The sequence below is a fragment of the Spermophilus citellus genome (genome assembly GCF_964194105.1).
Source record: "Spermophilus citellus genome assembly, chromosome: 1".
Lineage (NCBI taxonomy): Eukaryota > Metazoa > Chordata > Mammalia > Rodentia > Sciuridae > Spermophilus > Spermophilus citellus.
In genome coordinates, this window is record NC_138182.1 from 125,110,878 (window position 1) to 125,134,545 (window position 23,668).

General features: G+C 45.8%; 1 protein-coding gene across 1 annotated transcript in view; it reads left to right on the top strand.

Moving 5' to 3' along the window:
- SLIT3 (slit guidance ligand 3) overlaps positions 1–23,668 on the top strand; it is a 575,787-nt gene that overhangs the window by 90,946 nt on the left and 461,173 nt on the right. The window contains exon 4 of the mRNA XM_081292656.1: positions 9,594–9,665. Within this exon, the coding sequence (XP_081148782.1) occupies positions 9,594–9,665 (72 nt within the window). The remainder of the gene's footprint in view (positions 1–9,593; positions 9,666–23,668) is intronic.

Below are 23,668 nucleotides of genomic sequence, written 5' to 3' on the forward strand. Positions count from 1 at the left end.
ACCTTGTGCTCTGTTTAAGACTTCTCAGACCCTGCAGGGACCTACCAGCCATACCCTGTTTTCTTGTCACTGTGCCTCACTGCCTAGGGACCTCCTCTTCTTCCTTACCCTGCATGCACTTTATGACCCATGATTACTGTGAGCACATTACCTCACCCTTCTACCCTCCCCCTCTTCCTCCATCATAGTTACCTGGGAAAGCCCGAACCTTGGCTTGATTCAGCCTGTGGTTGTCTGTCCCCTCTCTCCCAGGGAAATTGCATGTGACTAGAGAAACCACATGCTTATCTGGACAACCTTGCTCACATCTCAGTATTACTAACTGCAGTGGGTGCCAGCTGACACTCCAGTCCTTCCTACACAGCCACGCCACTTCCCCAGTCATCAAGACCTCCTCCCCTCCTGGAGAATCTGGCTTCCTTTACTCACTGAGAACTAGAATTGTCAGAGTAGACTTCACAGGCTCCCTCTACCATCTCTGCCATGCCCTGTCCCCTGGCCACAGGTAACCCATTCTAGGCCCGGTCAAAGGCCATTCCATCCCTCATGCCTGGAATCTGCCCTCAGTGGCCTATTAAGAAGCCTCCTCTTAAAGTGTCTCCGCACCCCCTGTAACATCAGCCTACCCTCTCTTCTGGACCATTCTCATTTGCATATAAACATGTCACAATTTTCTCAGTCTCAAAAAAATGAAAGCAATAAAACCTCCCTTGAGCCCATGAGCCCTACTCTCTACCAGTCCATTTTGCATCCTCCTTTTTATGGCAAAATATTTCAAAATCATTGCTTTTCCTTGTTTGTTCCTCCTGCTCTTTCTTGAACCACTTCAGTAAATAGCTCCTGCTATACTAAATCCAACATCCTCCTTAGCTTTTGCTACATATAGCAGCAGGTAAAAGCCATATCCTTCCCTCCTTGGCTGTCTTTCCCTCATTGGAGCCTTTTCTTTGTGTGGCCTCCACAGCTTGACTCTTGGGCATCTCCTCCCAATGTGCTGGTAGTGGTTTCTTCCTCTCTCCATATCTGGTGGACAAGGACAAATGTAGCCCAGGACTCTTGCCTTCTTTGTCTTTGTCTCCCATGATGACCATATCAGATTCATGCCTTTAAATGCCATCTGCATCTCTTTCTTGCTCTTATCCCCAAAGCCCAGCTTTCTATTTCCAACTGTCAACTAGGCATCTGTACTTGGATATATATAGCACATAAAATTTTACCTCCAAATCTGCTCCCTGCCCTCCAACCCTGTTCTTCCATTTGTCTTTCCCCATCGTGTGTGAGAGAAGTTCACAGTTTTTGATGCACTGGCCTCAGCCTTATCCCTCTCACACCTCACTTCTAACTCATCGGCGGATCCTGTCTCTTGTTCCTTCACATGATTTCCATAATTTGAGCACTTCTTAGAACCTCTGCAGCAGCCACTCTAGGAGCAGGGTAAAGAGCATTTCTAGAGAAGGAGACAGCACATGCAGAAACCCGGAGGCAGGGAATGTTGCAAGACTCGAGTTTCTCAGGAGGGATCCAAGCATGATTCTTGAGCCTGGGGGGCTGCTTGCCTATTGGCCTCTTTATAAGATGTGGTGTGAAGAGGTCCCTGTGGAGACCTGAGCTTTCTCCTTGGCCAAGTGGTCTGACTGCCTAGAATGGATCTGGCCAGCTCTAAGACTGTGTGTGACTCTGTTAAGTTGCTTGTGCATTGTGTCTGCAGTGTGTGCAGTGTGTGTGCATTCCCAAGCGTGTGCAACTTTGTGCTTTCTAGATTTGTTTTCCTGGAGTGTGAGCCCTCAGTATATTGACATCGTTCCCTTTTCAGTCTCCTAGGGGGTCTGCAGTGACCTATGCTCTTGACTTTGGTCCCATGTAAAGCAGCTGTTGGTTGTAGCCTCTGGGGTTACCCTATATTGTTCCAGGCAGAAAAGACTTAGGCCTTGTGGGTTAGCAACCCTGGAACCAGAGCAGAGGACGCTCCAGGACTTCTGCTGGACCTCACAGAGCCAGTAGTCTCTCACTGCATTTGCATGGACAGGCCGCGGGCCTTCTCCCCTTCCTTCCTTCCCTTCTCCTCTCTTCCTGGGTTCCCAGCTTCTAGTTGCAGGGGCGTTTGGGCACATGACAGCAGCTGGGGGAAGGCAGGCTTCAGCGTGGATGTGCACTGCATTTCCCTAACAGCTGTGTAATTGGAGGGAAATTGGTCCAAGGTGAGGGGTAGGAGAGTGCAAAAGGGGCTTTGGGGGGCTTTATGCTTATTTTCTTTTCAAACTGAGATCCTGAGCTGGTCTCAGTAAGGTGAGATTCTGGGACAGCCCCAGGGTTCTCCAGAAGTGCTTATATAGGTCACCTATATGGGGCACCTGGAACCACCCATAAAGGTACACAGGACTGAGAACACATTCAGGGAAGTTGGAACGGATAGGCCTATTAGGTCTGAGAGAAACAGAGAGATGCTCTTAATAGATAGCTCAGGATTCCATACCTTCCCTAAGCAGTGATTTTTCTGGGACCCTCAGAGCCACCTTCTGAAACCAGCGGGGTCAGGGCCAGGGAGCAGGTCTTATACAGTAAGGCCAACCATGTACAGGGTTCTAATCTACATGGGCACAATTTTCCCAGCTCTAACATAGACAAATAGTCCTTGTTTTTGCTGTCTGTTCTGAGATTGTTAAGCGGCTTCCTGGTCAACCAAGCATCAAAGATTTAAGAAAACAAAAGAGCAGAGGGGCTGAAATCACAGGTTTCAATGTTTGCCTTACTTATATGCTATGTGACTTTTGATAAATTTTGGAACCTTTCTGTATCTCAATTTATTCTTTTAAAATAATAAGCATAACAATTTGTACTTTAGGAATTGCTTCAAGCTGGGTATGATGGTGCATGCTTATAATCCCAGCTACTTGGGAAGCTGAGGCAAGAGGATTGCAAGTTCAAGGACAACTTGGGTAACGTGTCTCAAAATAAAAAAGAAAATAAATAAAAAAGGCCAAGAATGTAGCACAGTGGGAGAGCACCTCTGGGTTCAATCCCCAGTACTATAAGAAAGAAAAAAGAGTTGCTTAAAGAGTGAACGGAGACAGTGCATACCAAAAACCCAACATCGCCCTTGGCACATAGCAAGTACCCGGCATTAATAGAAAAGAGGAAGGAAGGCAGCAAAGACAAGGACAGAGAGGCCATTGCTGGCGCTTAGTTCTTCAGGCACATTGGGTGTTACAATAGCCTTCACCAGAAATTCAAGGGTGCCTGTAGATTTCCCAGGATCCTTTGCAATTAAGTGTGTGCCATGTGACTTGTTCTGGCCAACAGGCTGAGAACACAAGTGATCTACATCATTCCTGGGCCAAAAGGGTTAAGAGCTGTAGTGCATCCTCCTCCCTCTCCTCCCCTGGCACTGAACCCTGGAGGCCACGTGTTCTCCACAGCAGTATGTGAGATGGAACAAGCCCATTATGTGAGCACAGAGTAAACATTTATTGTGTTAACCAGTAAGCTTTTGGAGTTCACTTATTACTGCCTTGCTGACCAATATTGTCATCTGTGAAGGAGAAATACCTGTATTTCTGAGCTCCTGGGGCACCTCTGGAGAATGACAATGTTAACAGTAGGTGCTACCACTATATTTATTGAGCCCTTGAGAAGTCCTGCCAAGCCCTTTGCAGATGTTAAGCCATTCAGCCCTCCCAGGTATTCTGTGAGGTACATGTTCTGTTATTATATAATAATTGTGTTCCTAAAATAAGCTGCAGGTTACTTTTAAAGGGGGTTTTCATAAACAACTTCAAAGAAAAAGACTGCTTTGGGGCAAGAATTTTAGACTATGACAAACAAAGCTAGTTGTCCCTTGGAAATATCAAAAATAAAAATTTTTAATTGCTATTGGGACACTTGGAAGTTACAAAGTAAAAATAATCCGTTTTCAAAAAGCATAAACCAACCTAGATGTCATTGAGCACATGCTGAATACTGCAGAAGCCAAACTCAATCAACCTGCTTCTGAACCATGGAAATAAATTTGGGATTTGTCTGTAATTGATGTTAAAAGGAAGCACCATTATATATCAGTAAAGCTGTTCTGTGTTACTCCTTCCCCTACCAGGATAAGGAAGCTACAGGCAGAGAACAGCAGTCACTCAACCAATGTGGCCAGGCTTGTCGGCCTGTTGGGCAGGCTTTCCCACCACAACAAGTGTGGGAGTTGTCCCTGATCATGAGAGGTGTCATCCAGCAACCACCACAGATTGGGTTACTTACTGAATTGATTAGGTCATATTCAGTTTATATTATGAAAATTTGCATAGCCAAAAAAATTTTAAAAACCTGAATTTATTTTATTTGACAGGTGAGGAAACAGAGAGCAAGTGTAAGGCCATTGGCAAACAACTAATGGACACAGCCCAAATCAGGGCTCCCTGAAGTTCAAGTTTTTTGCCTTTGATTTATAGTGACATCTGTGGGTCTTTGGGTTGATGGTGCCAACTCTGAGTTGAAGTTTAAGACCTCTGTAGTTCAATTCTACCCTTGCCCTGCAGTTTGCTGCCATCCCTGTGGCTTCTGGGCCAGGAGCCTCTCTCCTTTATCTCTCTATTACAGGTGATTTGAAGCTTCTGCTCTGAGCAACAAAGCCTCTTTGTTCCTTGCTGTATAGACATGTGGGTGTTTCTGAAAATACCAGTAAGTGGGCCTTGCCGAGGGAAGTAACTGGGTTTGGTACCAAAGCGAGCCGCATTGGTGACCTTGGGAGATTAGTGCACTTTGACCCCCTCCCTCCCTCAGGCCCTGGCCCCTCAACTGGACACTCCACACCTCCCTGAGAAAAGGGAGGTACTTCCCATGTTAAGTCTGGCCCTGCAACCCCTCGCCCTGTCCTTTCCCTACCCAAGGGGTGCAGTGAGCCCACCTTCTAACTTGGCTGGTCTTGAGGCAGATGAATCTGGAAGCTGAGTCTCTGGGAGTCCTGTCCTGCTCCACAGAGAGTGGCTTCCTTCATCTATCCCAGGGGACAGTTGACCCCTTGGGCTCCCTAAGTTGGCCACTCTTGCCTTCTGATTTATTCATGAACTTGGACATGAACACTTCCTGAAGGTTCCTGTGAACCTGGCACTGTGTTGGCTGCCGCTGGGAAATAAAGGATGTGCAAGATTTAGTTCCTATTCTGAAGGACCCTTGGAACTTAAAAGGAAGATGAGAACTGCACATTAGGTGATAAATCAAGACAGCTTATAATGAGGGGCTGAATTAAATATCATCATTTTACACAGCAGTTAAGAACACAGGTTTAGCATTAGGCATATGGCTTCAAATCCCATCACCATTATTTTTTGGTGGACTTGATTTGGGGCAAGTGCCTTATTTTTCTCAGACCTTGGTATCCTTGTGTGAGGATAATAATTGGACTGGCCTCTGGGCACTTCTATGGGGATTCAGTGAGATAGTACATGCAAAATGCTTTGTTCAGTCTTTGACTCATGGTTATAGTGTTATTACTAGGTATTATTTGTCAAAACATATTTGAAAGATCTCAGTGGTTCAGAAATTCTGAATCTAAACACTCACCTTCTGCTTGGTATTCCTCCTTTCTCTGTTCCTTTCCTAGGTGATTGGTTATTTTGACTGATCAACTTCCCAAGTTGGCTCCTGGGAAGCCACTTTTAAATACCTCTGTTCCTGCCATTCCCTCAACCATCACATGCATTCAGTCACAGACCCTTCTCATCAGACCTCACAGCTGTCTCCCACATCCATCACCACAGTCAGCTTTAACCAGGTCTTACAGAACCGTGTTGGATACTCAAGAGCCCTCTTAACTGATCTCCTTGCTTCTGCTTTCACCCTTTTCCAAACCAAGTTTACTGTTACTGGAAAGAGCTTTCTAAAATCCAAACCAGATGGTCCCTCCCTTGCTCAAGCCCTTTCTATGGCTCCTTATTACTCTCCATAAAAATCCAGGCCCAAATCCCTTACCGCAATCCACAAGGCCCCTCATGATACAACCTCTGCCTACTTATACAACTCCATTGCTCATGTTCTCAAGTCTCCCCCATGATCCAGCTACGTAAGCCTGCTCCCCAAATGCTGCTCAGTCTCCTGGCTCTCCATAGAAATGCACATACTCAAGTCCACAACTTTCTGTTCATCTTTCTTGGAGAGTCACATTCATCTTCCTGTAAACAGGACTGGGCCAGCTTCTCCTTCTCTATTTTCTTACAACAACTTTGCTTACAACAGCATGGTTTGATTTTTATTTTCACATCTGTCTCCTCCACTAGCATGGGATGTTCTGAAAGGAAGGGATTGCATCTTACTCATCCTTGCAGAACTGGAAAGATGGAAGGAAGGAAGGGAGGGAGGGAGGGAGGAAGGGAGAGAGAACTGATGGATGGTATTTGAATGAATAGATGGAGAGATGTATGGGTAGTTGATGGTTGGCTAAATGGACGAATTAACAAAGTGGCAAAAATGTCTAGATGTGCTTTCCATACCCAGGTATGTTCAGGAAGGCCTTCAGTGGTTCCACAAAGTCAAGGCTGAGGCTCATGGTTCAGGTTGAAAAGCAATATGACTTTGTAGCTCAGCAGCCAGTGGAGCTTTGATCTGGATGCTTCCCATTGTTCCAGTAGGAAAGCTGTGAGGTACTCTTGATCTTAGAGGGAGAGGAGACACCTGCGTGGGTTTTCTCCTGTCGTGGACCTGACCCGTGTGCTGTTTGCTGACCATAGTTCTGTCCTTGTAGGGGTTCTGTTCACTCCTGCTCAGCCTCTGGGAATCACAGATTCACTTCCAGTTGGGGCTGGAGACTCCTAGCCTGGACCAGGGTAACAGCAGCAGATGGCACAGGTACACTGTGGCCAGTAGCCACCGTCTGCAGCCCAGCCCTTACCTAATCCTGTCTCAGAGAAGCACATTTCATCCCACTCATTTTTCTGCTCAGGACAATAATTCCTGAGCAGCACATGGAAAGTGCCCCTTATGTACCTTGGAGCCTTTGTTGACTCTTCAAGGAAGACTTTTCAGGCCAGCCTATTCTCTAGTGAACATGAGTAAGTTCTGGAATAACCTGAAAATACAGAATCAAGCTCCTGCTAGGAAGAGCCAGCGTGTGACTTGCCCAAGCTGAAGTGGAAAGGCCCCTGGCATGGGACCCGAGCCCAGCCTGGCTGTCCCAGGATCCCCATTAAGGGCTCAGGAAGCATCAGGCAGAACTCCATTGGCTAAATTTGGTTGCATTTTTATTTTTGTCCAGCCACAAATACCGGCAAAGAAATGAAAATGATTCCTTCCCTTCCGGGAGCCTCAGAGCCAAGCTGGTTTTATTTTTAGTTCCAATTCTGGTTTAGGGCTTTGAGCACACTAAACACCCTACCCACTTCAGGCAGCGGCCACCAGAGTTTAGGATTTTTGCCTAGACTGGAGTCTTGGATGTCTAAATGGAACTCTTACCAAGCTTTGTACATCTGTGACAATAGAGGGTGGTTCCAGACAGACCCATTTAGAGACCCATTTTTTGCCTTGGGGACCTCCAAGAAAGTCCTTTCCAGGGAGGGCATTGTACCCAGAGTGGGCCATTGTCTGAGTTGGGGTGGAGGAGGTGGCAACCCGGATGAAAAGTGGAGAAAAATGAAGAAAGGGAAAGGAGCAGGAAGCTGTCATTTATTGAGGGATTTGAGTACCATGGTGGTTCGGAACCAGGACTTTGGAGTCAGGCTGACTATGCCCAAGCTCTGCCCCTATGGCCTCTGGGTGTCCTGGGCCCCTCCAGGTTCTGAATTCTTATATAGGAGGTGGAGATATGAACAAGGCCTGCTTAAGCGTTGCTGCAGTTGGGACCGGCTAATGCAGCATATAGCACAGCCTGTGACACAGAGTCATCACTACTGTGATGAGTATGGCTAGGTCATCACTACTTTGATGATTTTTGCCATCTCATGGCAATGCATAGGGTCATTAAAAACAGAGAACTGAGACTTCAAAGGCTAAGTAACTTGACCCAGTTCTACAGTGAGAACATGATAAAACCAGGCCCTGGCTAATCCCAAAGTCATAATGCCATGCCTTCTCCATGGCTCATGACCTCCACCTGTTCCAGAGAGGATTAGCATGGACTATCTGGGAACTGTTCTAAACCAAGAACTGGATCCTACCTCAGCCTTTCACTTTTGTGGCAGGAACACACAAAGAGAGGCTACCGGGGGTGGTGGGAAGAGCAGAAAATAAATTCACAGAAAACAGAGCATGGATTGCCACAGCCAGCAAAAGGGGGTGGGGAATGGGAGCAAAATCCCAAATTGGGAATCATGTATGAGGGAAGGAGGGAGTGTGGACTTTGGGGCCAGAAGACGTGGTGACACTTACCTTTCCTTTAGCCTCGGTTTGTTTAGCTCTAAGATGGGGATAGGACAGTTATCTCATGTAACTAGGTGTGTTTCATTCACTCCAGCTGGAAAAATTCTTCCAGCTTCTGAATCGTCTTCGGCCTGGGAAGTTAATGGACACTATTAGATATACACTTAAGTGATTTGTGGGTTCATCTGTAAAGACAGAACCACTTTCCCTGAATAAGAGATGAACAGATGCTAGGGCAGAAGAACATGAGCTAGCAAGGAACAGGGTCTCCCTCTTGGTCTAAGACCCCCAACACAACTTTCATGGAGATCACATGATGGTTGTGTGCCCTGGAAGCTCTGGTGGCCTTCTTTTCTGTGACATTTAGCATTGGCCATTCCCAGCAGAGACCTGCTCTGGTTCTGTGGCCATCATCCAACACTGGCCATCCCTACCAGGCTGAGTTTTATATCAAGCTACCTCATGCCCAAATTTTGGTCCCTGATCCAGGGCTGATTTCTGCGTTAGGCATGGTGGGGGCAGTGCCGAGCACCCACAGTGCTGGAAAGGTCCATGAAAATGTTTTATTTTCTTTTAAAATTTGAATAGAAGTGAGTTCTTAGATTGAAATAGTTACATAACATAAAAAAATTTGTTTTTTACAGTTGTAAAAGATAATATGTAAAAAGTTCTTATGAAGCAAGTGGCCTCCAAAGGCAGAAGGGCCAAGACCCAGGAGAGTCATTATGCTGCCTTGCTCTGGTCCAGAGAGCCAGCCTGGCAGGAATTCCACTTGGTCCCTCCACCCAGAGCGATCTGCCTTGACCTCTCCTATGTTCCTATAGCAACTGCCACCCATTTAGAATCTGGGATGCTTTCTCTGGTATTTAATTTGTTTCTGGAGTCCATTTTACACGTCAGTTCTATCACTTGGCAATAACTACCCAGAGTTCATGGGGAGAAAAAGCCCCAAAGTCCCTGGGAAAGAATGCTGTGATCAATTAATGATGTCTGTCCCAGACTCATGACAAATGAGGGAGTGCAGCACGCGTGCTGGGTTTATGCTTACGACTGACCTTGGCCTTGCGTCTTTGTGGACTATAAAGCCTGGTCAACATAGTATATGCCTTACACATGTTGAACATCCCATATTGAAAAATCTAGAGAGTCCCTTAATACCTGTTGATGGATGGATGGATTGATTGAAGCAGTATCTGCAAATACTCTTGATCCGATTTAATATGCCCTTGACATCTTTTCATTCTTCTTTTCCCCTGTAGGCGTCTCAACAAGAATAAGCTCCAGGTCCTTCCAGAATTGCTTTTCCAGAGCACACCGAAGCTCACCAGACTGTGAGTAGCCTTGACTTAAGTTCTCCATGTGCACCTTCCCTGGCGTTAGTGATGTGCAGGTTGTGGTGCCTTCATGTGTGGCACCCTCTGCCATGTGGATCTGCTGATTCAGCCCTGGTGTGGGGACTAGAGCAGGGCTTGGAATGGGGAACCTCCACCCCTACATCTCCACGTCTGGTTTCTTGCTCTTGCTTTCAGAGCTCAGTGGCTTATGTGGCTGATGAGGTCTCATAACGTGTGGTAGTTGACCTCCCATTGCAAGGAGGGAGCAAACTTCCATTTTACATGGGTCTGAACTTACTTCAGGGGAATTCTGAGGCGGGGCTTGGGCGAGTTGATTCACATGAGGCTGCTGGTGGTCTCAGGCAAGACTGGGTCAGGCTAAATGTTTCCATCTCCCTGACATGCTGGCTGGAGCAGTTCCTGCCCATTGCTTGCTGTCTAGCATTTCTAGTTCAGGAACTATGCGTCTTGAGGTCGATGGTTTGATGGGAAAATAAAGAAGCACCCTGAATTTTGCTTTACATCTTAGAATGGTCCAGAATACAATGTGGGGGTGGGCAGGGAGATTCGGAGATGCCCTGTGTGTTTATTCATTGTGAGAGTTTAAAGCTTGGGAGCTGGAGATGCAGGGTGTGGGGGAGGCTGAGTTGTGTGTCATGGGTGTTCATTGACACTGAACAACTCCATGACTGTGAACCTGAAATGCTGCTGGCAGTGACCAGTATAGATCCTGGGGTGAACTGGGCTGCCCAGGGCCCAACTCTGGGAAAGAAGTAATGACTGTCTGGCTACTTAGCACTCATGACAAAATGAGGGAGTGCAGGCGCTGAGAGCTACAGCGTGGCTGGGGTAGAGGGATCTTGTGTTGTGGCCACCATTCTTCTTCCTGATGGCTGTGTTTAATGCCTACTTATGCAGTCAAACAATGCGTGTAAGGCTCTGGGATAAGCTAGAAAATATGAAACACATGTTAGTGTGTACACTTAAGAGCGAGCTCTGAATTAGAAGTATGTATTTATATGTGTCTATACACAGACACATGCACATAGACTATGTGCATAAATGTATTTTCAAAGGAAATTGTTGGAATGAAAACAGGCCAGGGATGGTGGGTATTCTGGTGGAGCAGTGTCTTGCTTTCTCTAGGGTGTACCTGTACTTTGTCAAGGTCTTCTTGCTGGGCACACTGTTTCTCTGGCAGGGTCCACCTTGCTGACTTTGCTAAAAATAGGAAAGGCCCTGACCCCTTTTCAGACCTCTGGTGCTTCCCCCTGGAGCAAGCACAATCCAGCAGCCCGAGTGTCTAGCAGAGCTTGGTAAGCATGCCAAGGGATGTACCAGAAACCATTCTGAGTTTAACTTCCTCTTCCCTGTAAGGTCATCTGTTTGTATCCACAGAGGACTGATTCCAAGACTCCCATGGATACCAGAATTCCAAGATGTTTAAGTTTCTTATATGAAATGATGTCATATTTGCATATAACCTATGCACATTCTTCTTTCAATCAACTCTAACTGGCTTACACTACCTACTATAATGCAATTCTATGTAAGTACGTGTTGTACTGTGTTGCTTAAGGATAATGGTGAAAAAAACATCTGTCCATGTTCAGAACAGATAGATACTTTTTAAAAAAAATATTTCCAATTCACAGTTGGCTGAATCCACAGAGGACCCACGATACAGCTCTCCCCTTAAATGCTCACAAAACAGCCATCTCTCCACCCAGCACTGCCTGGTGGCTCGCTCTCTCTCTCTCTCTCTCTCTCTCTCTCTCTCTCTCTCTCTCTCTCTCTCTCTTTTTCTCTGCAAATGCCATGATTTTATTCTCTGTTATTGATGAGTAAAATTCTGGTGGCCTTTTCAACCATCACTTAACAAGTGCCACAGACTATCTCCTATTCACCTGGAATCTCAACATTAGTTTCTAGAAAGAGGAAAAGTACCTGGGGAGCCGGAGCTGCTGGATGGCTGGGGGGTGGCGGGGGCTGAGCACTTCAGCTGCTACCTGAGAACAAGCCTCCCTGTGGCTGTCAGGTGAAACCCAGTTTTGGCAGGGCTGGTCTTGGTTCAGACAGAGGACATGGTGATAACAGGTCTCTGGGGTGCTGAGGCCAAGCATAGGAACCCATGGGCTATACCTGAATCGACACTTTCTAATTGAGAGACCTTAGGAGAGTCACTTTCCCTTCTGTGCTTAAATCTCCTTGTTAGTAAAAGAGGGATGCCTCTCCTTTCTCTGTACCTTGCAGAGGAGCTGTAAGTATCCAGGGAGATGGTGGTGCCTGTGTGTTTTCTAGGGTTTAATGTGTTATGAAGTGGAGGGGCCAAGATAACTGCTCTTACTCCTCAGTTCCTGTCTTTGCAGCCTGTTTCTGGTCTCCTCTCTCTGGAAGGAAACTAGGAGTTGCAATGATCATTGAGATAAATTACTCTGAACTTTTGTTTCCAGCCAGAGAGCTGCAGCTGGGAAGAGAGGAAGGACATTTAACACATTTTCATAACGGTCCCTCTCTGGGTCTCTGGACTGGCACAGAGACTGATGCACATAAGGCACTCAGTCAATGACAGCTGGATGGTAGGTGAATATATGAGTGACACAGGACCAAGGAAATGTGTCTCAGGGAGCTTTGATTCTTTTACCCACCATTCGTTCAGTCATTCACTCATTCATTTCGTGTTCACCCATTCTCTGGGTGCTGTACAGCCCAGCTTCTGTGCTGGGTACAGAGCTGTGTACGTGAAGGCTGTCTAGCTCTCCATGTGCCCTGTTATGACACATTCTGAATGGCTGCCAAAAAGCCAAGAGCTAAATATAATTTTTTATTGAAGCAACTATATTAACCCAGGTTTGAGCTATAATCAGCAATTGCTTTTTCTCTTTGGGCTTGATCTTTGATTTTTCTTAATGGCCCCATTATGTCTTTGTCTTATTTTGTCAGTCACTCCAGGGCCTTTTTGGAAGTAAGCAGGGTACAAATTAGAAATCAATAAATGTGCAATCATGAGTGTGTGTACATATGCCACTGGCTCTGTTTTAAAAGAGCACTGTGTCTCAGCAGACAGGGCAAGCATTTCCCAGGAAACCTCCACATTGCTTCTGTGCAGCTGGCTCTTCCCATAGAGTGCTGTGTGGCATAAGCAGCCATTACGAACACTACTTTTCTCTTATTCTTAGACTTGCAGACAAAAGCTGCTTAATGTTCAGTGTTTATCCAAAGAATGCCTTTTGGAAAGGTGATGGTGGTGCAAGAAGACATGTTTGGAGTAGTGATGGGAAAGAGAAGTGGTATTTATTGTGAACCTATGTATGATAATAACACTACTAACCAGCAAGTGCCAGAAATATGATTAAAATAAGGTTACCTGGAGAGAAAGTCTATTACTGCATGTAACTGAGAGGTCCGGGGGTAATTATGGCCTCTAGAACAACTGAATCCAAGGGTTTAGAACAGAGGTTATGGAACAGAGGTTCCTTGGAACAAAGGTTGTTATGCAAGACAAAGTGGACTCACCACATGCTAATTTTGCAAGCCCAAAGAAGAGTGCCTTTTTTATCATCCAGTGGAAAAGACCTGAGGGTAGGCTCTGATAACTAGCTTAGACACCTGCTCAAGCAAGTTGCTGTTTCCAATAGGATGGGGTTCTCTGACTGACCCAGCTCCTTCAATCTTGTTTGGGGACATTCAAGATCCAGAGTATAGCAGAAGAGTTGTCTAACTTATCCATGGTTGTATAGCCAGGAGACATGGAACTGGGCTTCAGTGCACATTTGTGTCTCTACAAAGCCCTTATGCTTCCTCCTATCCCATACTGCTGTGTGACTACAGCAGAGAGCTGAAGGCCTGCAGAGAAGGACTGACAGTGGCCTGTCAGATATGCCAGTACTTCTCCCAGGCCTTTTACTGGCTGCCCCACTGCACACCCCTCAGATCCAGCACCATCTGATTCTTGTGTGCATTAGTGGCACATCTGTCCTCTTGTTCTGTGCTCAGGCACATAGATCATAGACCATTTGATCCTAGAAACTAGATCCAGAGTGCCTAGGAGGCACTATGAGCTTTAGATATAACAATGGTCCACAAGATATCCAACCAGACCTCTGTCATGTCTTGAATACTCAATAAATATTAGCTCACTCCCATCCTTACATAAGGTTGCCAAAAAGTGTAGGGACTTTGCTTTTGATCTTTGCATGCTCCCGGAATCTAACCCAGAGCTGAGGAAGGAAAGAGGCAGTGGAATAAAGGGCTAAGGGGTTGCCAGTCATGTTCCATGAGCCCTAGGGCAAGCTACTTAACCTCTCTAGGTTTCAGGCTCATCATCAGTAAAATAACATAGGCTACGTTTATGGTGTTGTGAGAACAAATGGAAACCGTCCAGACACCTTGCAGAATTGAGTACCTCACAGAATCAGTGCCTGGTGGAAGATGGCTTCCATTAAATTTGCTGACTGATGGGAGCTGTGCATGTGCTGGGGCTGTGGGATCTGTGGTGCAAACATTTCAGCACCAGGAAAGAGTCCAGGCTCCGGAATTGATGAGAGTTGGATGAGCATTGTACTTAGAGTAGGAAGACCCTGTGCCTCACCCTGGCTCTGCTGCGCACAAGCTGTGTGACCCTCGGTGCATTACTTTGTTACTGGGCTTCAGTGGTCTCACCTAAAAAGCAGAGTGGGTCTGTTACATGATCTAGAGACATCTCTCCTTTCTGCATGCATTTCCAGATTTTTTGTTCACCTAAGTGTGGGAGAGGCAGTTAAGGATTTCTGGTTATTAAATGCTGGCGGTAATGTTGCCAGAAATTCTTTAGAAGGAGCAGAAGGGAAGTTAAAAACAGCGATTAAAAACCCTTTGCTGTTCTCTGGATTAGACAGCTTTGGAGGGGCTGAGGGATTCAACTGCATTTGAGTTTGACCTTGCCATAGGAGGATGTACAGACCACTGGGGTCCTGTTGGCCCACCTGTCCCAGATTCAGGTCCAAAACGTCTGTTCAGTATTTGGTAATGGTTTAAAATCTCTAGCCGCTAGTGGCTGGACCAAGGCTCTAATTACTCTTCACTTGGTTCCATGAGGTATTTGACAGCTTCAAAAACATGCTGCTGGGGTTAAACCTGCTGTCACTCCCTTGGGGCCGTGGAGTTATGAGAGACTTGGAAAGTTAATCCCCCAGTAACAGAAAACAATATGAAATTCGGCCAACAAATTTACCTCCAAGTCACTGGCTGTTATCATAGTAGAACAGCATCCCTGTCCCAGAGCAAAAGGCCACAAGACTTCAGCTTTCCAGACACTTGCTTCCCACAAATGAGCCCTCCTCTGAATACTCATTACTGCTATTTGGTACCTTGCCTGTGTGTTTAATGTTGTCTTTTACTCCAGCATCGTGAGTGTGCTATGTCATTATCATAGACCAAGCACGTTTGTGTCTTTCTACAATGTCAGCAGTTGTAAAATAATGATGAATTCACAGGCTGGACCACTTTCATCAGTGGCCACTCACTGAATGCGTGTGGGTCACCTGATCGTCAGGTGCTGGGCAAAAACAGGCTCTTTATTCCTATCTTGATGTCTAATTTCTACAGCACTCGAGTGGCACACATATCACCCAGTGATACATGAACAGATCACGGAGAGACCAAGGAAGGGCTGAAGCAGCCTCAGGGTCACAGGATGCTGCGCCAGGCGCACAGACACAGGGAAACTCAGAGTCGGAGTCACCGAGGGTCAGATGAGGACGGTAACAAACCAGCACTGCAGAGTTGTCACAGTAGAGGCTCCAGACAGAAAATGGCACTTTCAGTGTCCCCATGTCAGCGGGAGGCATCAGCTTGGGGTGGGCCGTGCATGGGCGTCACAGGCAGGAGAAGCCACCCTTGGTGAAGCCCACGGCAAGAGGACACCAGAGGCTCATTGCTGTGGCAATTTTCCTTGGGCAAGGCTCGTGAAGAATGACCAGGTGACAGAGTCAAGGTGACAGGGTCAAGGTGCCATCGTGTTCAGCCTGGGGGGAGAGGGGCTCCCCTTTTATGGAGCCTGAGTGAGGGACGCTCCTCTGTGGGTTACTGAGCTCCTGTGACTGGTGTTCCTGATGTGACCTGGGATGTCCACTGTCCAAGTGCTCCTTGGTTTAGTTTGATACGTTGTCATGTGAAAGTCCTTCATCAACTTGTCCCTTGTGTCCTGGGCAGATGGTGGTGGTTTCCTTATACAAACAAGGTGTGGTCTCATCCCATCTTGGCACCGTACTCAACATGGAGTAGCTCATGGCAAACTGCTGCTTTACAAACCAGAGTGACTCAGGTTACAAACTCAGCCTAAAACCTGTTGTTCTCTATCTCAAAGAGTAATTCAGAACAGAGCATGGCCTGCTCCCCACAACCAGGGTGTTTCTGCTTTCTCCTGACCCCCCCAAAAATGAGAAGCTGCATTTGGGAAGGAGACCTGCTCTTTAGACAACTCAATATGAGCACAAAGAACAAGGGCTTCAAAGCCCTCCAGATCTGGGTTTGAATCCTTCTTTCTTATCACCCTGAGAAAGTGACCTCAATTTTCGACATCTGATGCTAGCTCTAGTATTGGGGCAATAATTATAGTTCCTGCCAGTTTCCAGGGCCACCATAACAAATGCCCTAGAGAGGGTGGCTTAAACAACACAAATGTCCTTTCTTACAGTAGTGGAGGCTAGAAGTTCAAGATCAAGGTATTGGCCTGCTTGGCTTCTCCTGGGGTCTCTGTTCTTATATGTAGAGGAGTTTGCTGCTGTCCTTCACGTGATCATCCTTCTGGGTGTGTGTGCCTCTAGTGTGTCTTTCCGTTCTCATACTGGATTGTGTCTTCACCCTAATGGTCTCATTTTAATTTAAGACCCAAATACACTTTTATTCTCAAATACACTTACATTCTGAGCTCCTGAGGCTTGAGAATAGAACATATGAACTTGGGAGTGAGGCCACATTCAGTTCTTATCAGTTCTCAGGGAGTATTACATATTTACTCTGGGTCAGGTGTTAGGCAAACTGTTTCACATCTATTGTCTCACTGTATCTTTTAGGAGGTAGATGCACTATTATCTCCATTTTAGTGATAAAGAAACCGTGTTTTTGAGATTTAGACAGCTTTCCCAGGGTAACAGGGTCAGTAACTGGCCAAGCCAAAGTTCAAACGCGAACTTGCCTGACTCGAGTGCACATCCTCACTTCAATTTGTCCATTATAGTTATGTCATGTGCCTGGTAGGAGCTCAGTGAGTGCTGGTCCCTGTGTGTCTCTGAAACCCTAACTGAGCTCAGCTTTACTGAGTGATTGAAGCCTCACTCTGCTAGTCAGTACCTGCTGCCAGGCAGAGGTCCCCTGCAGCTGCCTCAGTCTTCCAGTTTTGCACTCAACTTTAAAACATAACTACATGCAATATGTGTCTCTATAAAACTCTGCACTGATGTGAAACAGTACTATAAAAGTGAAAAAACAGTGGAGAAAACAAAAACCATACTAGCCAATTTTCCAGCAGAGTTGTTATCTGATGTGGTGAAATGATAATGGGCTGATGGGAAAACCAGTCCATCAGGATGCTGGGGGCTTCCAAGAAGGCCAGGCCGGGGCCGGATCCCAGAAACCTGTGTGGTCCTGGACATGCTTGTTTGCCTAACTGGGCTTCTGTTGTCTCGTCTAATCAAAAGAGGGCAGGATGGAATTTGGTCTATTTCATGACCAATGGACACTGGGGACAATTAAGACCAGCCTCACCACCATAGACATGGGGTCACTTTTTCCAGATGCACAGCTACCCACAGCTCATGGAAAGTGTCCCTGCAAACCAAGTCTCTGTTCCCTCCACTTTTGCTCTGTCCTCCAAGCTCTGGACGCTGCAATAAAATAGACTTCTATCTGCTTTATGGCCTGTATCATCAACTCCAAGTTCTTTAAATGCTTGAAGACAGGTTTCATTTTAATCTGTGTGTGGACAGAGCATGGATTTCAGTGTATGCCCTGTCACTCTGGGTGTTTCTGTTGTAGGAGGATTGCACTCTCTCATACCCTGAGCCCAAGCCATGGGAGAAGGCATGGGAAATGTCCTTTCTTTTCTCCTCCCCCAAGGATTGACCCAGCTGTGGACTTGTCTGTAGCACTGACTACAAAGTTAATGTTTTGAACAGTCTTATAGACCCATACACCATGCAGTTTTAGAGCTGGGGATAAAAGTCATCTATACCAGTGCTTTTCAAACTTTACTGGGCTCTGAACACTTGGGGATCTTGTTTAAAGGCAGCGTCTGGTTCCACAGTCTGGAATGGGGCCTAAAAATCTGCATTTCTAACAAACTGCCAAGTGATGTTGCCAGCCCAGGACCACACTGTGCAGAGCAAGGGTCTAGGATACAGTTGGCTCTTAAGCTTAACTCATAGGGAAGAATCCCACTTGAATGGTGATTCCCAGGCCACCTGAACAAGAAGTCTGGCTCTCCAGATCTGCAGTGGACTAGAGATATGACTTTTCCAATAGACATTCCAAGTGATTGTGGTGTATGTCCCCTATAGGGCATACACGAGAAACACCAATCTAATATAGGCCCCATTATTTTATGGATTTGGGAGGAGAGAATGAACCAAACATCTGTTGAGAACCTACTATGTGCTGGGCGCCTTATTCATATGCCAGGTCCTTCTGCCCTCCTGAGAATCTTGCAAAGTAAATATTTTTATACCCACTACACAAATTGTGAAACTGAAGTTTGAGGAGCTTCAATCACTAGGAATAAACCTAGGCCACCCCCATCCCCAATTCTATATTCTATTTCTCTACCTTATCATGTGCCTCCTGTGCTGAAATACACCTTAAAAGACAGAAGACAGAGAGGGAAGAGAGAGAACAATCTGATTTATGAAAACTTCTTGATTTACTTTTCAACCTAGACACTCATATGAGCATATATGAGCACACGCTTCTATTTGAGATTTCAGATATTAAGACTTGAAACATCGAAAGAGAAAAATTTATAGGCTCAAATGCATGATAGCAAGTAGACCTTGATGAATTCCCTACAGTTTATCACAGGTAGAGTTTTGCTCTATATTTTTAATCTCTTTGGCCTTTTGGGCCAACAGAAGAGTTTTCTAAAGTTATCAGGCACACCAAGAACATTCTGCCAACTTGGAAATTGTTCGAATCTCTTTTTTTTTTCTTTTTTCTTTCTTTTTTTTTTTTTAAGAAGGAAAGAAAACCAAGCTGTGACTTTACAATGCTTTGGAATTACAGAATATGCTTGTAATTTTTACAATTCTGCACAGACTTCTTTGCCATATCTGGTTGATATTACTGGCGGGGATATATGGGGGAATAAACCATGGGTTGGAATGTGAAACATCCCACAAAATGAGTTTCTTATAGGTTGCAGCATAAAACATTTTGAGTCTCCCTCTCTTTGGAAGGGTAGCTTAAGTGATTTCATTGATTTAGTATTTTCTTTGGTTTGAAGGTAAGAGTTTCTGCTAGTTTACTTGGTGGGGGTTCCAAGATGGTTTTCTGAAGATGTGTGTGCCATTCTCAAGTTGTGCCACTAGCCAGGGTGAGAAGAGCTACCCTCCAGTGAAATCAGACCAACCTTTGATGAGCATCATTGGATCAGTAGACATAGCTGTGATCATGAAACCCCCGGGACCAAGTGAATTGCTGTAGAAAAAGGAAGATTTCGGCAGAAAGGGTTATGGGTGTAGGGCTTCAGAAAACCTCTAGACCTCAGCTGATGATGGTGGGGCACCTGATGGCAAGGCAAGCTCACGCCCTTGTACATACAGCAGAAGCCTTCACACATTGTGCACTGGAAAAATGCAGAAACCCAAAGTCAGCTGATACCTGGAACTCATTCAGTCCCCTGTTGGTCACATTCCTGCCCAGTTGCCCATAAGAGAACTGCGTGACCAGAGACAACTGCTGGACACCTACTGTGTGTGCATGTCACTCCAATGTGCTGGCTGTTGGGATGCTGAGCACGGAACCCAGCAATGTCTAATCAGAGCCCAGAGGGTGTGAGTGTGGGCTTCCTGCCACCTGGCTCCTTCTCAGACTTCCTTGGCTGGGCCCCACCTGCAGAGCTGGCTCCTTGTCAGCAGAGCCCTTTCTGCACAATACCAGGCTGCTCTCAGCACCCTGTGGCATGCAGGAGAGTTGGCCAACCTGGGCAGGGTTTTGTGGCAGCACCAAGGGCACTCAGATAAAGAGTTGTTTTAAGCAGGAGAACCAGGAGCCAACCTTCACACACCCTGGCATCCTCCTTCCCTTTATGTGGAGGGAGAAACTGCCCAGAGAATTAAGTATCAGGGAAATACCACATTGTGTATAGAAAAATAGGCTTTTGAGGTGGGCAGACTCCAAACACATTCTTTAATTATCTGAATGATGCAAATGTACCCACATCTAATAATCTTGAAATATTTGTTCTTGAACTACATTTAGCATCAACAGAAACATTTGTAAAGAGCTTAATCATCTCCCATTTTCAACCAACATTTGGGCATCTCTCCAGGGAACAAACAGAATTTTAATTTGATGTGCCAACTTTCAAATTATACACACACACACACACACACAAGTCCGTAACTTTGTCTTTCTCCTGGCTTTCCTGTGGGCTCTGTATCCTGGATTTGAATACTAAATTCCATTTGTAAGGTTTACAGTTCATTTACAAGTCCTGGAGATTGAGGCCCATAATGGAAGTGTTGACACAACATTAACAACAGCAAAACTATGATAACACAGGACTCTCCAAACCAAACAGAAATGGAGAAGTTTAAATAAATTTCATGCTCCTTGCCTGAATGGAGTGTACTGGACCTGAGTTTTTGATTCATGGTTTAGAATAACAAACTAGCGTTTTCACACTGCATCTCTTCCCATCAGTTCCTTCCTAGTGCTCCTCACCTGCTCAGGGTGAAGAACCCGACTTGGCAGTGTGGCCTCCTCTTGATTGTCACTGCCTATCACATAACCAAAAACTTTCCCCATGGTTGGCTGAGTGAAATATCCTGCCATTGAGCTGAAGCTTGCCCTCTCCAGTGTGTCTACAGCTCCTTCTTGAATTTTCCACCAGTGAGCCAGCTTTTGATTGAAACAGGCACATAATCACACCAACACTTCTCCAAGCAGAGGGAGCACCTCGACTTTGTGAGGACAGTGTAGCTGCTGAGGGAGAAAACTGGGTTTCCAAAAGGGGGAAGGGCAACCTAGGATTGCTCTCCACCTCAATCCCATTTAATTAGGCACTTTTGAAACTCAAGGCTGTGGATCCAGTGCTCAGAGAAACCTAACTTCAGTCTTTTTTTTCCAAGATGAAGACAGGTGTTACCAAATTAGAAAGAAATCCTGGCTCGTGGATTTCATTTTGCTCCTGGCAATCATTTTCCTATGTCTGTATGTCTCCTGCTCCTCCATTTAGCCATACGCACACATGCATATAACATATCACACCACACACATACACACACCATTCATATGTCATACCCCACATCCACACACATAACACCCCACAGCACTCACATACACTCATCATACCACGTCACACACATACAACATACTGCATCACACTTGCATACACAGCATGCTACACCATGCACATACATGCATTATACTATGTCATGCACACACAACATCCCATACCATTTGCACACACATACCACCCTGTAGCACATACACACACACAAGAAACTTTGTCTTTATTGGAGAATTGCAGACAAATAAATGAAAGTTCTCCCAGGCTCTGAGCTGATGCACAGATATAGTCACACTTTAGTGTAAGATGCCTACTGTTAAATTAGCTCAATTATTGAGCCATGTGACCATGAGATGCTGGGGTTTGGAAGGCAGTGGAGAGTGGTGGTGCCGGGGAGCATTTTTTCCCTTGGCTCATAATTGGTGTTTTTGGTACATAGAGATGGTGGTGACAGATCTGTGTCAGAGACAGTAAATTGTTACTGCAAATGTTTTTTTGGTCTCGAAAAGAGAGACTCTCTTCCCTGGAGGAGATGCACATGGGTCAGGCTTCTACCCAAGACTTTCAGGGACTTTCATTCTATTTTAGAACTCAAGACAAAGTGTTATCAACCACCAGATCCTAAGGGCTCAGCCACTGAACAAAATTACCTCAGGAAATGATCATTATGGCTTCCACGGCTAATGGTGCTCACTGCAGACCCCCTTCCCTGTGTGAGGCACTTCCTTTATCTAAATGAGAGTGAAGGATGGGGGATCATTAGGTCTAATGAGCCTGGAAAGCAGCACCAGAGAGACAGGGAGTGTTCTTGTCCCTTCTCCTGTCCCTGTTTCTCCCTGAGTGGATGGTCAGCCACATGAGTGGTATGGGGGATGGGAGGGCTTTGTCGTTGTTGTCTTCACCAATTTGTCCAGCACCTCCCAGTGACTTCCCTTAGTCCTAAGAAGAAGCCCCAAGCTCTGCATTACATCACCTGGCCCTGCCCTCTTCCTGGTGCCATCCCAGGCCACTCTCCGCCACATGCCCCCTCACGGGCCTTCTTCTTTTTGCTCCAACAACTCCAATCTCTGCTCCGCCTTGCTGTTCCTTCTGCCTGGAACATGCTGATGCCAGCTGTCAGCATGGCCCCATCCTTCTTAACATAGTCATGGTGACTGCTGGCTTGTTGACTCTGCAGTCGGCTGCCTCTGTGTCCGGCATGTGGTGGGTCCTCAATGAATGCTCTGGAAATGAGCGAATGAGAGAAGAAATCTGCTTTTTCCTCTCACTGTGTGGTCAAAGGCACCTTCTGTCGCAAACCAGAGTTCTCTCCTCATTGCCTGCAAAAGCCTCAAATGACTCATTAATGGTGGCACGCATATTACACTCACACACACATGCACACCCACACACACTCACATGATCACATGTACAAGAAAGCATAAAGCTAACACAGCAGGGCAGGGTGTCACACTCCTATTGAGGGTCTCTCCACAGAGAGGGAAGCGCCCATGCTAGAATGTTCTTCCATCAGATGTGAACTGTGCCTGGCACTGCAAGCTCAGGAGAGGAATGTTGTTTTTGATGCTTATTTCAAAAATAATATTCTGTGATACAATGAAATAAAAAGATAAACTGTGTTGGCTTCATCTCCAGGCCTCATTGATTTTTGACTTCTAATGGGCATTGAAAAGAATTGTCTCACTCTTGGAAGCCTCAGCTCAGTAAAGTTTTTATAAAAACAAAACAAACAAAAAAGACCTGCAGGGACTCAAACTAAAACCAAATCTTATTCTGAAAAAAGAAAAAAAGAGGTAGATTACATTAATTTACTGAACATTGACCTAAACCTCCAAATTATATTTTTCCTGATCTGAGACCTAAACCAGAGGTTGTTTGAAAGACATCTGGTGAATTAGTCTAAACCTGAAAGGAACCAGAAACACATTGGGACATCAAAATATTAATGTTTTCCAAACTGACTTGCTGGGAGACTCTGGCTTGGTGCTTCAAAGAGCTGCAAATCAACCTACTATTTGGCCCCCCACCTACATCTGTCATTTCTTCTTCCTAGAAACCTACAGCATTAGCAATGGCCCGTGCCCACACTGGACTGTGGAATGGGTGCTCTTGAGACCCTCCTAATTGATCCCATGTTCATGAGATGCTGCTGTTATGAACCACCTGACCCATCACCATCCTTAGTCCATGTCATGAGGAGAGAGGAGGTATCTTTTCATTGAGGATATATTCCTTAAAGGAATGGGGAAATAAATGGTGGTAGAACAGAAAGACCTGCAGGGACTCAGGTCTTTCTGCGAAAAGAAGAAAACCTGGAATAGGAAGAGGGGGAGGAAGGAAAGAAGCATAATAACAAACATGTGACATCGAATAGGAGCGCTAAAGCCAGAAAGAGAGTGAAGGAGGAAGAAGAGGGAAGAGAAAAAATAGAGCAATCTTTGGGGTACACCTCAGGGTGGTTTTGTCTTTTGCTCGCTCCTCCCAAGGCCAATTAAAGACCTAATCCCACATGTGA